The 14,006-nt window shown below is 40.2% G+C and overlaps 1 protein-coding gene across 10 annotated transcripts in view; it reads right to left on the reverse strand.

The window, feature by feature from the left end:
* The window catches only part of plekha5 (pleckstrin homology domain containing, family A member 5), a 155,888-nt gene that overhangs the window by 43,578 nt on the left and 98,304 nt on the right, over window positions 1-14,006 (reverse strand). For 8 of the 10 annotated variants that reach the window (XM_072377872.1, XM_072377873.1, XM_072377871.1 and 5 more), the window contains exons 4-6: window positions 12,372-12,455; window positions 7,455-7,502; window positions 516-690 (exon numbers count right to left, since the gene is read on the reverse strand). In XM_072377872.1, the coding sequence (XP_072233973.1) occupies window positions 516-690; window positions 7,455-7,502; window positions 12,372-12,455 (307 nt within the window). The remainder of the gene's footprint in view (window positions 1-515; window positions 691-7,454; window positions 7,503-12,371; window positions 12,456-14,006) is intronic. The other 2 variants (XM_072377874.1, XM_072377879.1) reach the window with 1 other exon arrangement.

A 14,006-nucleotide genomic window follows, 5' to 3' on the forward strand; every position in this document is an offset into this window, starting at 1 on the left:
TGGGCTCACAAAACTTTTTACGGTTCATCGTCATTGACGTTTGAGTATCTGGTGACTTCCGCATAAGACTCTGCTGTTGCTGTGAACTCTGGCTAAACATAAAATTTCATGGGACTTGATAATCACTAAGGATTATCTTCTGGGTAACATCTAATATTTAATTAGAAAAAAATTGAATTAATTGGAAAAAATCAAAAAGATGCCAAGCTCATAGAGTTGCTGAAGAGAAAGTCATGTAGGATTCATCCGCTCATGATAATGAATCAAACAATGTATCTAAGGCATTCCAGTCTGATCAAGTGTGGTGGGAAGATGATCTGAAAAACCAGCCAACTGTCTCCTGCATGATAAATGCCCACCAGCCTTGCCCATGTCAGTTGATGTTTGTGTGGATGATACTTGATGAAATTTCATTTGTCTTAGAAAACGCTGATGTCATAATCACATCTACCAATTTACTTAATATGAATGCTGAGTGAACCGCCCATCAGTGCTGTGTTTTGAAAAAGACTGACCCTTGTAGAAGAGGTGGAAGTGGTTGTGGCAGTTGTGATGGTGGTGGCCGGGCTGCCAGGGAAGGTGCTATAATCAGAGCCACCGGTGTAATTTGAGGCCTCGCTCATGGTGCTTGTGGGACGTTCCTTCTTGTCAGTGCTGCTTCCCTGCTCTGACGAAGCCTTCGGAGCCGGCCTGCCAGAAAGCGTCAGACACAGAGGGATGAAGAGGGAGGGAGTCAGGCAGTCATTTCACTGATATAAAAAGATACAGGAACAAACAACAACTATCACCTTCGTTTTTTTCGGAACAAAATGGTACAAACAAACTGCTCAAGACCAAAGTTACATGATGGCGTCACACACTGATGCTCTGATACCCAGATCTCAGCAGCAGGTGGATAAAGTGGTGGTCAGACATCTGACTTGAGCTAAGCAGCAGACATGGAAAACACAATGAAATAGGTAAACCCATGGGTCTGAGTCCAGACTGTAGATTTGAGCTGCTCTTAGTATGTGTGAACTGGCTGAAGAAGATGAAGGGCCAGTTTCTGTTGTCTACTTTTTCATACAGCCCAAACTTGGGGTTTGTGCTAGATTGGATCAGAGACTGGGACAAAGTTGGATAGAAGCTCTCGTTGGAATGGTGAAATGATAGGTCAGTCTGAAACACCAACCATGTGTCTGCTCTCATTGTATGCACTGGAGTGCATAAGTGTGTTGTACGGCTGCATATGAGTACCCTGATGGTCCACTCATTACAGTGAAAAAAGCACAGATATCTCTCACCCTCACTGGACCCTGTTATGCCTCCATAGGTGCCAACTGGTTTTAAGGATACAAGATCAGCACAGATGCTAATGCCAGCAAGCTAGCTAACGCTTGTCAGAATTGATGTAACATATGCTGCTGAGTGGTTTTTATGACTTTAAAATTGGTTGTGTATGGCAGACCTCCAACTTAATCTGTTGACTATTTTCATTACAGATATTATACATCATAACAGAAACAAATTGCAGGGATGGAAGTTTATATGCTTGTATTAGCCAGAAACAAATGCATTTAAGGAGCGGGATAGAAAATCAGTGTGACTGAAAAACTGTGTTGAAAACAATTCCTTACTCCAGCCAGCACCTCCACCTAATCACTCGCTTCCCTATCAATAACGCTCCACCTCTGTGTGAGCCATTAAAACAGGGAGGATGAGGATGAGAGAAGGGAAGAGTATCTTGAATGAACACAAGGAGGGAGGGAAGTGATATAGAGCAGAGCTGGGAAAACAGAGATAGAGAATGTGAGACAGAGGGAATAGAGTTAGTGTGTGAATCACAGCTTTAATTCTCTGGCTGTCACCTCAGACATACACCTCTGTGTCCAACCAGTTTAAATGGCCTGCCAACATGGTCTGACAAACTAAGCAGACTCCAAGTTTTTTGCTCTCTGCTCTTGCTGACTGTCGATATGTGATCTTAAGGTCAGCTGAGGGCAAGCAGAGTATATTAAAACTGTTTTCGCAAACAAAAGCAAATAGAGTTTTCATTCAACACATTTAAATCACAAAGTAACACCTTTAATATTGTTTTTCTTGAACTTTGTGCTCAGAGTTTGGTGTTGGGTTTACATTGCTATAACCTCTTGTTTTAACTAAAGCCATCCCTCAGGACCGAAGGCAAGGATTTGTTAGTCCCATAAAATTCTAACTGATGGTGCACCGCTTTTCACAGTTATCAAGCCTGTTTAAAATGTTATCTGCTCCAAAACTGATATCTATAAATGTTTCTCGGTGAAAAGCTGACGCATTCAAGAATGTAGATGGTTCATGCTAAGCTCGAAAAGAATGTTAACAGACTGTCAGAGCATGGCAGGACTGTATGAGACAAATTAGTGGATGGATCTGGATATTTGACTGGATATTGTTATTTTGGCATTGTAATTGATGTTCATATAGAGATTTTTTGGTGTTCTAGGCACGTCCCACTAGGAGGAGACCTCTGGGAAGACCCACGACACGTTGGAGAGACTATGTCTCTCGGCTGACCTAGGAAAGCCTCGGGGTCCCCCCTGCAAGAGCTGGAGGAGGTGGCCGGGACCCGACCCCCGGAATAGCAGCAGATAATGGATGGATGGATTTTTTCATGTGGAAGTACAAGCTGTCGGAACTTCAACACGTTACATTCCACATTCCTCCTGCCAACCAAATGACTTTGTTGCTACATTTAGTAACTCTTCAGACTTAATAAGGGTGTCTAACCACCAATTTTGTAACTTTCAGGCTAAAGAGTCAGCAGCCCTCAACCATGGGAGCGAGGTCCTGCTTCCCTGCTGCTGGCACAGCTCACTATTCTACACACAGCTCTTCTTTTCTGTTGAGTCAACGGCAAAGAGTAGTGAGCCTCTGCCTTGCGAAATAACCTGTGTGCACATGTGCAGTGTTGTTTTTATATTTAACCAGATGATGGCAGAGTACTGTGCTTGAGAAAAAAAAAAGAAGCTAAGTCATTCTAACAACTTCTAACTTTTTCTCTTTATGATCATCTTACATATAAATACACAAATATAAGTGAAATAAAGTTAAGCTATGCCCTTGAACTTATGTGTAAGTTGTTCTGCATTTCCCTGACAAAAGGCTTCATTCATGACAAGAGCTTTATCTTAAGAGAACCAGCTTAGAAGTGCTTCCTATCTTCAAAAAGTATTACTCCAAAAAACAGTCAGCAATCAGCACAAAAAAAGTTAATTGAGTGCAAATTAAAAACAAAAAAAATCCACCTTAAATCTGGACTCATCAGGAGTCTGAATTGTGTATGTTTCTTTGCCCTGTCCCTTTTTCAGAGGTACACACACATCAGCCATGTTAGATGGTTTAGATAAACCTTTTGGTTTGTTCCATACTGCAGATCGGTCCCCTTCTGTACCTGCTTGTCTCATTAAGTTTTTATCATTTCACTCCTTAGCCAGCACTGCTTCTATCCTGAAAAGAAAAAAACAGCTGACCGAATGTAATCACCATACTGTGCTGAAGTACAGTTCCCCACTGAAACTCATGCCAATCATTTCAAAGCCCTGGAGCACATTAGGACCTCATTTATATTCTACACTGACTGCTGTTATATGTCCTGTGCAGCCTGTTAATAATGTATAGTTCACTCAAGCCAAATGGAAAACACAATCTCAATAGCACATAATCAGATATATGCACTCAAATTACTTAAAGAAATCAGTGGCACATTTTCCAACAATCAAAGCAATAATTTCATGAATTTGTAAAGAAAATTCTTTGGAGCACTTGTTACAACAGATATCCCTTTTTCAGTTAGACAACAGTACTTTAGGCAAGTTAGCATGGCACATTTATTACTATGCATATCAAAGGTGATAAATCACTACCATTAAGGGAGATGTCGTGGGGAATTGGAGCTCTTGTTATTGATGCCTTTTAAAACAGCACTCAAATATTACATAATTAAGTGACAAAACTCTGAAGCGATGACTCTTGAGGGAGTGATTTCTCTAGAGTCAGGAGAGGACGCTTAATAAGGAAACAGTTTGGAACAACAAAACAAAGGACCTTCAGCAGTCAGCAATCTTCTTTGAAACCCCGACGATGATAAGTCTCTGACCTGAAACTTTGAACTCACTGATTCAAAGAGTGATTTGCTGGCTGTGGTGCATCTACTGGTGTTAACAGCATTTTTTCTTCTTCTTCTTCTTTTTTTTTTGCAGCATCAAGGTAAAGCTGCATTAATGGATTATTAAAGCCTTAAATTCCCCATCCCTCATAATACAGCAGTGGATCAATGTACTGTACTATGCTGAAGGTGTGATTTGAGTGAATAAAAGCATTAAGTCTTTTGAAGACAGTGGCAGAGGTTCAGAAACTGCTTCTATTACGCGCTTCTGACAGTGAAACAGACATCTGGCTCACTGACTGTGAGTTAAAAAGAAGGCCTTCACTTTCCTCTAAAAATGTGACTGACACACACACACACACACATTAAATGGCCCACTGATCACATGGCCAATCCTTTTGTCTCTCTTCAGTGCTTCCTACTGTCTCATTTAATCTGCTTTTTCATCTTTCAGCTGCACAGTTATTAACCTTTTCTCCATAAACCCTCCTTTGGCTGTTTCTTCTTCTCCCTTCACTGACTTGCTGATGAAACCAGCTTGTATGTGTGCTGGTGGTGTGAAGCGTCTGCCGCAGACCATTACTCAGCCATCTAAACCAGATCGGAGACCTCTGAAATGAAATAAAAATGTGATTTTGCCCCATGATCTGTCTGTTTGTTTATTTCACACTGAATGTGACTGATGCCTCTGATGAGTTCGCTCTCTGTAGAACACTTTCGTTCTCTGTGTTATTTGCTATTAAACAATGACAACTTCTTTTTGTAGAAACATCACACTGGTACTTACATTTATTCAACTACAACAGTTTGCCGCTTTAAAACAAAAAATGTCACCAATTAAAAGACTGCTATTCCATCATTCAGCAGACAGAGGTGAGGAACACAATCTAAACACCAAATACTGCCTCATTATTTCAGTGGAAATTGTCCTGATATGAAACCACATGCTATTTCTGTGTTTCATCTGAACTTCCTGACTTTGTGGAACTTTCTGCTACAATATGACTTAACTGTCACATGACCAACATCTCAGATTAAACGCTTAAAACATTGACAAGTACATGTATGATCAGTGAAGAATATTCAAGGGAAAAAACAAGGACAGAAACATCCCTACTCTGTAGCCACAAACCGACAAAGATAGTAACACCCCAGTAAATGTGAGACTGAATGTTCTCTGACATCAAATATTAGACTTTATCATTTCAACAGTAAGTAGTCAGTCATAGTTTTCTGTATATTAATCCACTCCCAGTCATCCTCTTGAATTGGAATCTGTTATCACAGAACTTACTAACTCAGCTTAGTGAAAAGGAATTAGATCTACTGCTCTGTCAAACATTTAGTTTTCTTCTATTATGATCTGTAACTATGATAATGGGAAAGCTTTTCAAAGTCCTAGTAATGCCTAAACTAAGATCCAAAAGGCCTGATGAGTTGAATGGAAGATGTCGTGGAAGAATGCCAGGGGCAAAACAGAGTAGGGACCAGGAGTTTTGAACGATTTTACATAGAGAGGGTGAGATTACTGGCAGGTACAGGCTTGGAGCGCTGACAAGAACATATTGGGAATATCAGGAAAGTAGTATTATCTGTTTCACAGAGACACGTTGCAGTAGCATTTACAGGACTGGAATGCCTCTCGACATGGCTTTCAGACTATAGGCAGACAGAGATTGCAGACAGAGAGGTAACAGTAAAGGAGGAGGGATTACAGGGTTTCCTAACAACATATGGTCAATCATGGACATAAACCGAGAAGGAGCTGGGTCAAAACATAGCAAATAGAAAGGCGCAAATCGTGTGTTTTCCCAAATATTAATTTCCTACAAATATTTTTCAAATTATTTGTATTATTTGACTCTGATTATTTGCAGTTGGAAAGAAGAAGAAGAAAAAACCTGTCCAACATGTGACTGTGCTCAGTGTATAAGCTTGAGCTGAGAGTCTACTCAGCAGGGGAGGGAATACAGGGAGTTTAAAGTGACTGGCTCGGGTGTATTCAAAATTTTCATGTGTCTGAACACCTACATCACTGTTCTACTTAGACATCCCTCTTCACAGGCAAAACATTGAACATGGTTGCCGTGACTGGGAGTATAACTTGGTCTCTTTGTGACCTGTGAGAATTGATTTTCTGGATTAATTAAGTACCAAATTCAATTCCATTCAGTTTGATTTGAGGAGTTGCCAGATCTTGAACTAAATTACACCTGTACATTTCTTGTCTTAGTCGTGAGATTTACCTGTGGTAAGATTCTCTGGAATATAATCTTTTTTTTTTAATGAGTCTAAGTTTAATTTGTCCTTTGAGAATGACAATCATTGTGAATATCACTGCACATAGCCCATTCATCTAATTCACACAGAGTTAAAAATAAAGATAGCATTTGCAAGGCAGAAGAAGAAGAAGAAGAAGTAGTAGTATTGTTGATCAGATGAATGAAGCTGGGAATTAAAACTTTCTGAAAGAACATGCTGACATTTCGATTAGCGAGTTATATGCTATGTGCTTGCAAACCAGTGGAAGTGCTGGTTGTTGATTGAAGTAAAACGTTCTACTGAACATAGAGGAACAGCTGGACTTGTGGGTTGTCTTACAGTCACATGAGAAGATCTAGAGGGTGAGCTTTTCTTAGTGTATTAGCAGTTTGCGATTAAGTGCTCTACAGCATGTAATTTCTCTGTCACTGTGTATATAAAAAACCTTTTTTTTTTTTAAACTGCTGCTCAATATGTTAGGGATTGGCTGAAGTCATTTTGACATACTGCATGTCAAGAACCAGGAGCATATCAGGCAGGACTGATCCAAATGTTCAGACTGATCAATGCACATTTGTGATGGTAAGCTGTTGCCAAGGTTCTGTTGCTCCATTTGACAGCAGTTCACTTTGGTTTAATAATGCTCTTCTCATCTCTTCATCTTCTTTACAGATGCTGTGATGTTTAATTTCAGCCTTGCTTCTGCTCAGAAGATGAATCCAACCTTCCCTCTAATAAAGAAATGTTCCCGTGTAACAGATTGCAACAAAACCCCAAAGCATGATATTAAAAAGACGCTGTAGATGTTAGGCAATAAATGTTTGCCATGATTTTTATTTTTTGTTCTTTGCGTGACTATCAGTGCTGTTTTTGCAACCTTATATCTAGAGATGATGACACTGATCATCTCATGTGACTGGTCAGGAGGTCAGCTGAGCATTGGGTTATTTGAATATAACCAGAGTTAGAAGATTCTGCATGCTTCAGATTTTTGGGCAAACAAAGTTTGTGAAGCAGAGAAAGAAGCTGAAGCCAAAGCAGCTCATCCTGGATGACAGTGAATTATTACCTGGTGAGAGCCTCTTTGTCGACTTGGACAAACTTTCCACAATTCACACTGAAAACAGGACAAGGAAGGGAGACAGAATGACAAAATTATGTGAAAATAAATGGTGACTCAAAAATGAATCCCACACATGCTGTCTGAAAGAAATAATGACAAAATTATCAATAAGAATGAAAATCAATCCAAAACAAAGACAAACAAAACAAACAAAAATGGCATGAAAAAACACTTTTCTGTTTAAATCATGAAACCCTTTGTTCTCCTAAACACCAATGTATCAGTACCTCCCTGCAGCAATTAGATTATTAACTCCTCTATCAACTCTCGCAGATACTGCTTGATCAGCCCACTAGGGTGACACACTTCTCCGCCTTGTTTTTCTTTTTTTCTTCGTGTCTATCATTTTTTCACTGCTTTCACATCCTGCCTTTTATGTTGCTTTTATAATCAGGCAACTGGATACATGCAATAAGAATCTCTTAATAATCAGGATGAGGGAAACAAAGACAGAGAACAAGAAAGTTTCACAGCTCAGTCTGATGAACTGATTTTATACAGTTTGAATTAATATAAACCTGCTAGGAAGGAGACAGCAGGAGGATGTTAACAAAACATCTGGGAGACAAAGAGAGGTAGAGGTTAGTGAGTTGGATATATCATTAAATAGGAAAGAAAGGTAGAAACCAGAGGTGCAAAATGGTTTATGGTACATTCTAATGAGATGAGAGGAGGAAGACTTCCCCCAGGGGACAAATGTCTACTTTCCGGATGTGGGTTTTAGGAAACTCTTAATTCAAATGTCTCCTTAGTGAGAGACAGATGAATATGTGAAGAAGTGGTTCTCATTAAAAAGCCTCTGGCAGAGCAGGAGAGCAGATCGAATGGTGATCTGGGATAAGACGATGAGGATGTGAGAGATGATTAAGTACGACAGGATAGAAAGTCCATTTCCAGTTAAAGGAGGTGTGGAACCCTAAAGTCATTACAACCTAAAGCAACACTTTGGATATGCACCTTTACCTTTTAAGCCTAGTGCTATGCTAAAGGCTGCTGGTTCAGCTAATTTTTATTTCATGATTCTGGTTGCTTCAGAGGCTGATAAGTACAAAGTAAAAGGTTTTACTGAAAAGTTTGAAGATTTTCCAAAAAATTCTCAGGATTTAGGAGGCTTTCTTAAACAAAGGGTTAGGCCTGAATGGGTTAAATCAAAATGAATCATCCTTTTTAATCTTTGGAAGCGACAGAACAAATGTTAGGCAAACAAATTTATTGGCGATTACCAAGAAGAAAATAACAAACTTAGGGAGGAAGGTCCTAACAGATGATGGGTTGGTGAACAAGTCAGGAAAGGCACAGATGATGGAAACACATCAAGGGTGGTAAAGGTTCCAGGTCACTCACAGGAAAGCTTGACAAGTAAAAAGGATGTAAGGGCTATTGTTTCACAAACCTCCCAGGTTGTGGCATTTTGTTGTTGGTCCATATAAGGTGATAGCAGATTAGAAGTCATTAGCTTTAATGCTAATGTGGTTGGAAATTGGGTATTTTCTTGGCCAGGCTCACCCGGAGACTGACTCACTACAGGAGTTAAATGGTTTACTGCTAATATTGTGGCATCAGATATCACAGGGCTACCTCAGAGGTTTTTTGAAGTCCATGCCTCGCTGGCTCCGAGTTGATCTTATTTCATCACTGTGAACGACTGGTAGCATGTTAGCCAGACGTGGTCATAGGCCTTTAGCTCATCAGTATATGAGGGAAAGATAAGTGAAATGAAGTGTGAAGAATCTAGAGTTCAGGGTATCCATGTCAGCTGAGTGCAATAGACTGTTCATGACATTACTAATGCCATTCATAGAAAAGTCAACAGTCGGTATATTGGAAATGGTGACAGGTTAACATTAAAAGCCTATACGGCTTGCTTTTATGACACTATCAGTGTGAGGATAGCTGAAGTTAGCATTCCTCTACTGAAAGGAGGCAGGAGGGCATCAGCAGGAGTGAGAAAATTTGCTTTGGATTTATTTCACCCATAGTTTAGGTTAAATTGACAATAGTAAGCGGAGTGTTTGACACATTCTCTTACATGCTTCAGCTGACGCGGTTGTCTGTTTTATAAAATGTGCAAATATGTTTGCACATCCTGTTCTAAATGTGTGCCAGTAAGAAAAGAAATATATACTTTTATTGTCATTTTAGAACTGACTCCCATATGCGAAACATATAAATAATCAAATATAATGAATAGTACAAAATATACAGATATGAACAAGGATACAAGTAAACATATAAATAAAACTAAACAGTTATACATAAACAGATATCACTATGAATTCTATCTAACTATCACATTAGGTACAGGGGAAAGACACTGTAGGATATAAACAAAGCTGCTGATGTTGGGGGGGTTGTTGGATTAGTAGTTGGTACAACTACTGTCTCTGAGACTGACAATAAACCAATTAGTCTCAGTAGCAGTTCCTCAGGAGCACCACTTGGGAATCAGAATTTCAGTTTAATGATGTGTTTAACCGCAGATGGACATACTAATTAAAGTGCATACTGCCACCCATTGAACCAGAGGAACCTCCTCTTGAACAAAAGCAATGCAGGAAGGTTTGTTCAGGTTTGTAAAGCAATGTTTGTGTTAGGATGAACGATTAGCTTTCTGTGTGAGAGAAACTTTCAGTTCAATCAATGAAGCAACATCTATAAACTTAAACCTCCAGGCCTGCAGTAGTCTGCCAAGTTTCAGCTCAGTATTTTTTGGAGTACATATGTCTATGCCAGAGACACTTCAGTAGTGCTTAAAGTGCATTGCTCATGTCTTGGATTTAATTAGGATTACTACAAACTGACATGAGCATTGATTAACAAATGTATGAACCCTTTTTAAACTGGTATACACTCTGATGTTACTGAATGGCCTGTTATCCTGTGAGCTGTGATGAATGCTCGCAAGCTGTGAGAGTGTGCACGTACTAATCTTGTGTGCAACTTTCTTGGATTAAACTTTAAAGCAGACATTTTGCTTTCACCCGTCATCGTGATGCCAGCTGAGGTAAAGGTGCCATCATAAGCCCCACTGAAGTTTGACACCTTCTGTTACTTGTGGCTTCTTTTTCACTTCAGCGAGTTTAAAATCACAAGCCACACACAACTCATTTACATAACTTACATATATACACACACACTCTGCCAGGATAGGTGTGACTGAGGTGATAATTGTGATGGGAGATGAATAAACTTGTTAGAATGTACAAAAAACAGCGTTTTGCTGGAGATATGTGTGTTTTAGAAGGGGGTTGGGGTTGGGGGCTACAGAATTCAAGGACAAGAAACAGCCTACAAATCGGTCAAGTGGACAAGTGGACAATTGACAGTTAGGTTCTTTGTGACTCTGTAGTATGGCTGCCAAAATCAAATCACAAAGAGCTGCAGATACGGACAGAGGGGGCAAAAGAAGAGCAAAATACAAAGATGGACATAATCAACAGGACGATGATGTAATAGTGAAATCAGTGGTGGCTTTGACATTCTGATAAACCCGCTGTAAGTCACATTTACAATCCAGACACTGAAAGACCAAGTACATCTCAACAGAGTCAGCAATAACAGTGTCCAACAGTCCAGCGTGTCTGCAGCTGATCCCAGAACAGCAGCCAGGAGGGAAATATGGAACCTTTTCTCTCCAATAGACAAGGACACTGACGTCATTCCAGTTTTTTTCACCATATACAACTGGATCGTGTCTAACAATCCACAATCATACAATTGTTATTTTCCCTAACGTATTGTTGAATTGAACTAAACCAAATATTGGAGTACACATTCTTAATTCAGCCTGTGGTGCAACACCACTGCGACAGTGTGCCCCAGTTTGTTCAACAACATACTGTATGGAACTTTTACATGCCAGTCTTTAATGTTCACATCAGCCGTTGCAAGAACAAGTTTGTGAATACTATGAATTTGGATCAAAATAATTTCAGAGCAACAGAGCAGAATTTCTGAAAAATCAAGAAATTCTGCTATTTTCTATAGCTCATATTGTTTTGAAACCTATTTCTATTTTCCTATTCTCTTTTCCCTTTAGAAGTCAAACTGCAATGACTTCTGGAGCTTGAAAAGGTCCTTCATTCTTGATTTGTTTGCAGCAATATCCAGCTAATCAGAAAGAGTCTCGCAAAGCTCGGCCGGGGATTTAAATTTTTTTCTCTTTTGAAATTGTCTTCCTGTGTCCTTTTAGTCGATTTGGACTGCTCTGTTCAAAATCTATATAATTAAAATGTATGTGGTTCTTACTGATAGCTTCTTGTCAGTTGTTGGTAGTAACATTAACAGCCATGATATAAGCTCCTCACCTGCAGCCTCATTTGGAGTAGCAAACATGCTGACTTTTGTCAAACCAAGGCTTTTTTCATGACCTGTTTTACTTTGACCAGGATTAAAGTATTGTACTGCGTATATAAAACTCCACAGTGTTGTTCCTGCAGACTAAAATAATTACAGTTCCACTTTCAATGTGTTAGGTCAATGTGTAAATTTCTTTCTATAAGTGATATCTTAGTAGGCTTTAAGCAAAGTTTTATAAAAAGCTACAGTGCAACAACAGAAGCCGAAGGAGGAAGAAGGAAATCAATGATTTTGTTGAATCTTTAGGCAATGAGCAGCTCTGTTATAGATTTGTCTCAAGCTTTTTTTACACAGTGGGTCACTCTATGTTAAAGCATCATCTTTTGGGGAGTAACTACATATTTGAAGAGATCTTCTGTTCATCCAAACACATGTTGCCACACGCCATTCACCCTGTGTCCCAGCTGCACAACACAGCAGGGACAGTTGTTCAGCAAATGAATCAGTTCATAAATTTCCTTTCAGATCAGAGCAGAGGGTGTGTCACAGTTCACAGAGACTTACTGTTCATTTACGACAAAGATGCAGTTGTCTTGGGAGGGGATGCCGGACACCGGGTGCTTACAGGTCACCTTTCGTTCATTGTGGCTGCAAGGAGACACAGAATGAGAAAGAGGTGGAAAAAGAACGTCAGAAAAATCACACTGAAGAGTACAAAAGTTATGTATGATGAGCACAGAGATTAAGACAAGGACACAAACCATTAGAAACTGAAAAAGCTCTCTGCAGACACACAGAGCAAAACAGCACTACAGAACACTCAGCATCACAACACACCTGGAGCTGTGGCTGACGCTAAACTTCAGCATGATGTCCTATTTAAAAAGGTGCAGAGATGACACAATCACACTCTTCCTCCAGGAAACTTAAGTCTGAGCAGTCCACAGCAGACAGAGCAGTGCGAGAGTAACGACGGCAGCACCCCCTCATTCCCTCCCCAAGCTCTCCTCCTATCGCTCTCTACAACTGCCTGTTTCCATTTTTTCTCTTTCTTCCTTCCTTTTCAGAAGTGGACAGGCAGAGTGAGGGAGTACAGACAGCAGCGACAGGGAGTACACGAGCCAATGTTGTTGCTGTTACTGTCACTTTAACAGAGAGCAACTGACGCTCAGAGAAAATGAGAGGATGCTACCTGAGCGTTCTGAACATTTTGTGCATTTTGATCGGCTTTATTTGATCTGATTTCAACCCAATAAAATGTATTTGCATAAGCTGCTTTAGTGATCCTTAGGATTGGCCCATAACGTCTATACAGACAGTATTACTGGAAGTGGATTACCAGGAATTACTGTATCATTTAGCTTTTGATGGTAAAACTGTATAAAAGCACATACCGACGCAAAATAATCATAAAGAATGAAAACAGAACTGTCAGAGGCATTCATGCTCAAATAATACTATGGTTACACTAATGCAACGGCATGATGGGTCAGTGTTAGCAGCAGAAGGAGTATGAGCATGAACACTGTTTTCACACCCACATCTGGGGATGCCAGCTGTGCAGTAGCTGGGGAAGGACCCACCCCTGTCCTTCCCCAGCTACTCCCCCCGGGTATGATCTAACCAGCCGTGCAGCACCACAGAAGGGCTGCTCCGCTCCCTCAGTCAGCTGCAGATGGAGGACAGCCAAAACAGCAAAGGTCAGCTGACATGTCACACACAAAACTGTGCGCTACAGTCCTCACGAGAACCCTGTATTATTTTCTTCTGTGTCTGCCTTGTAAAGCCATATATGAAGAGACTGAATGTGCAGTCATATTTAGTGCTATTAGGGCAACTTTTGAATTAAATAAAACTTGAGGGCATTTATATCAGATAACAAGGTGCTGTAGAGATGGATCAGAAAAACACACCAAATAACAAGTTGTGAATAAACCATCATGGCAGCTTTCAAGAGGCTTTCAACTCAGATTCAAGGAAGCTTTTCAAACCACAGGCATCATTACAATCAGTTTCAGGCGAGACAAATCACAGTGACGTGTGGAGCGAGCAGGGCATGATGAGCCTGTGCATTGTCCAAATTGAACTTAAGTCACAGAGCTGCTGCTGCACAGCAAGCCAGAGCTGTGATAACCGTCAGAGGATTGCTTGAGTCACCTTGAGTCATCAAAGGCACCGCTTCATTTTCTCCTAATCACA

This window comes from Leuresthes tenuis, unplaced genomic scaffold (assembly GCF_036924035.1).
Source record: "Leuresthes tenuis unplaced genomic scaffold, fLeuTen1.0.hap1 SCAF_23, whole genome shotgun sequence".
Lineage (NCBI taxonomy): Eukaryota > Metazoa > Chordata > Actinopteri > Atheriniformes > Atherinopsidae > Leuresthes > Leuresthes tenuis.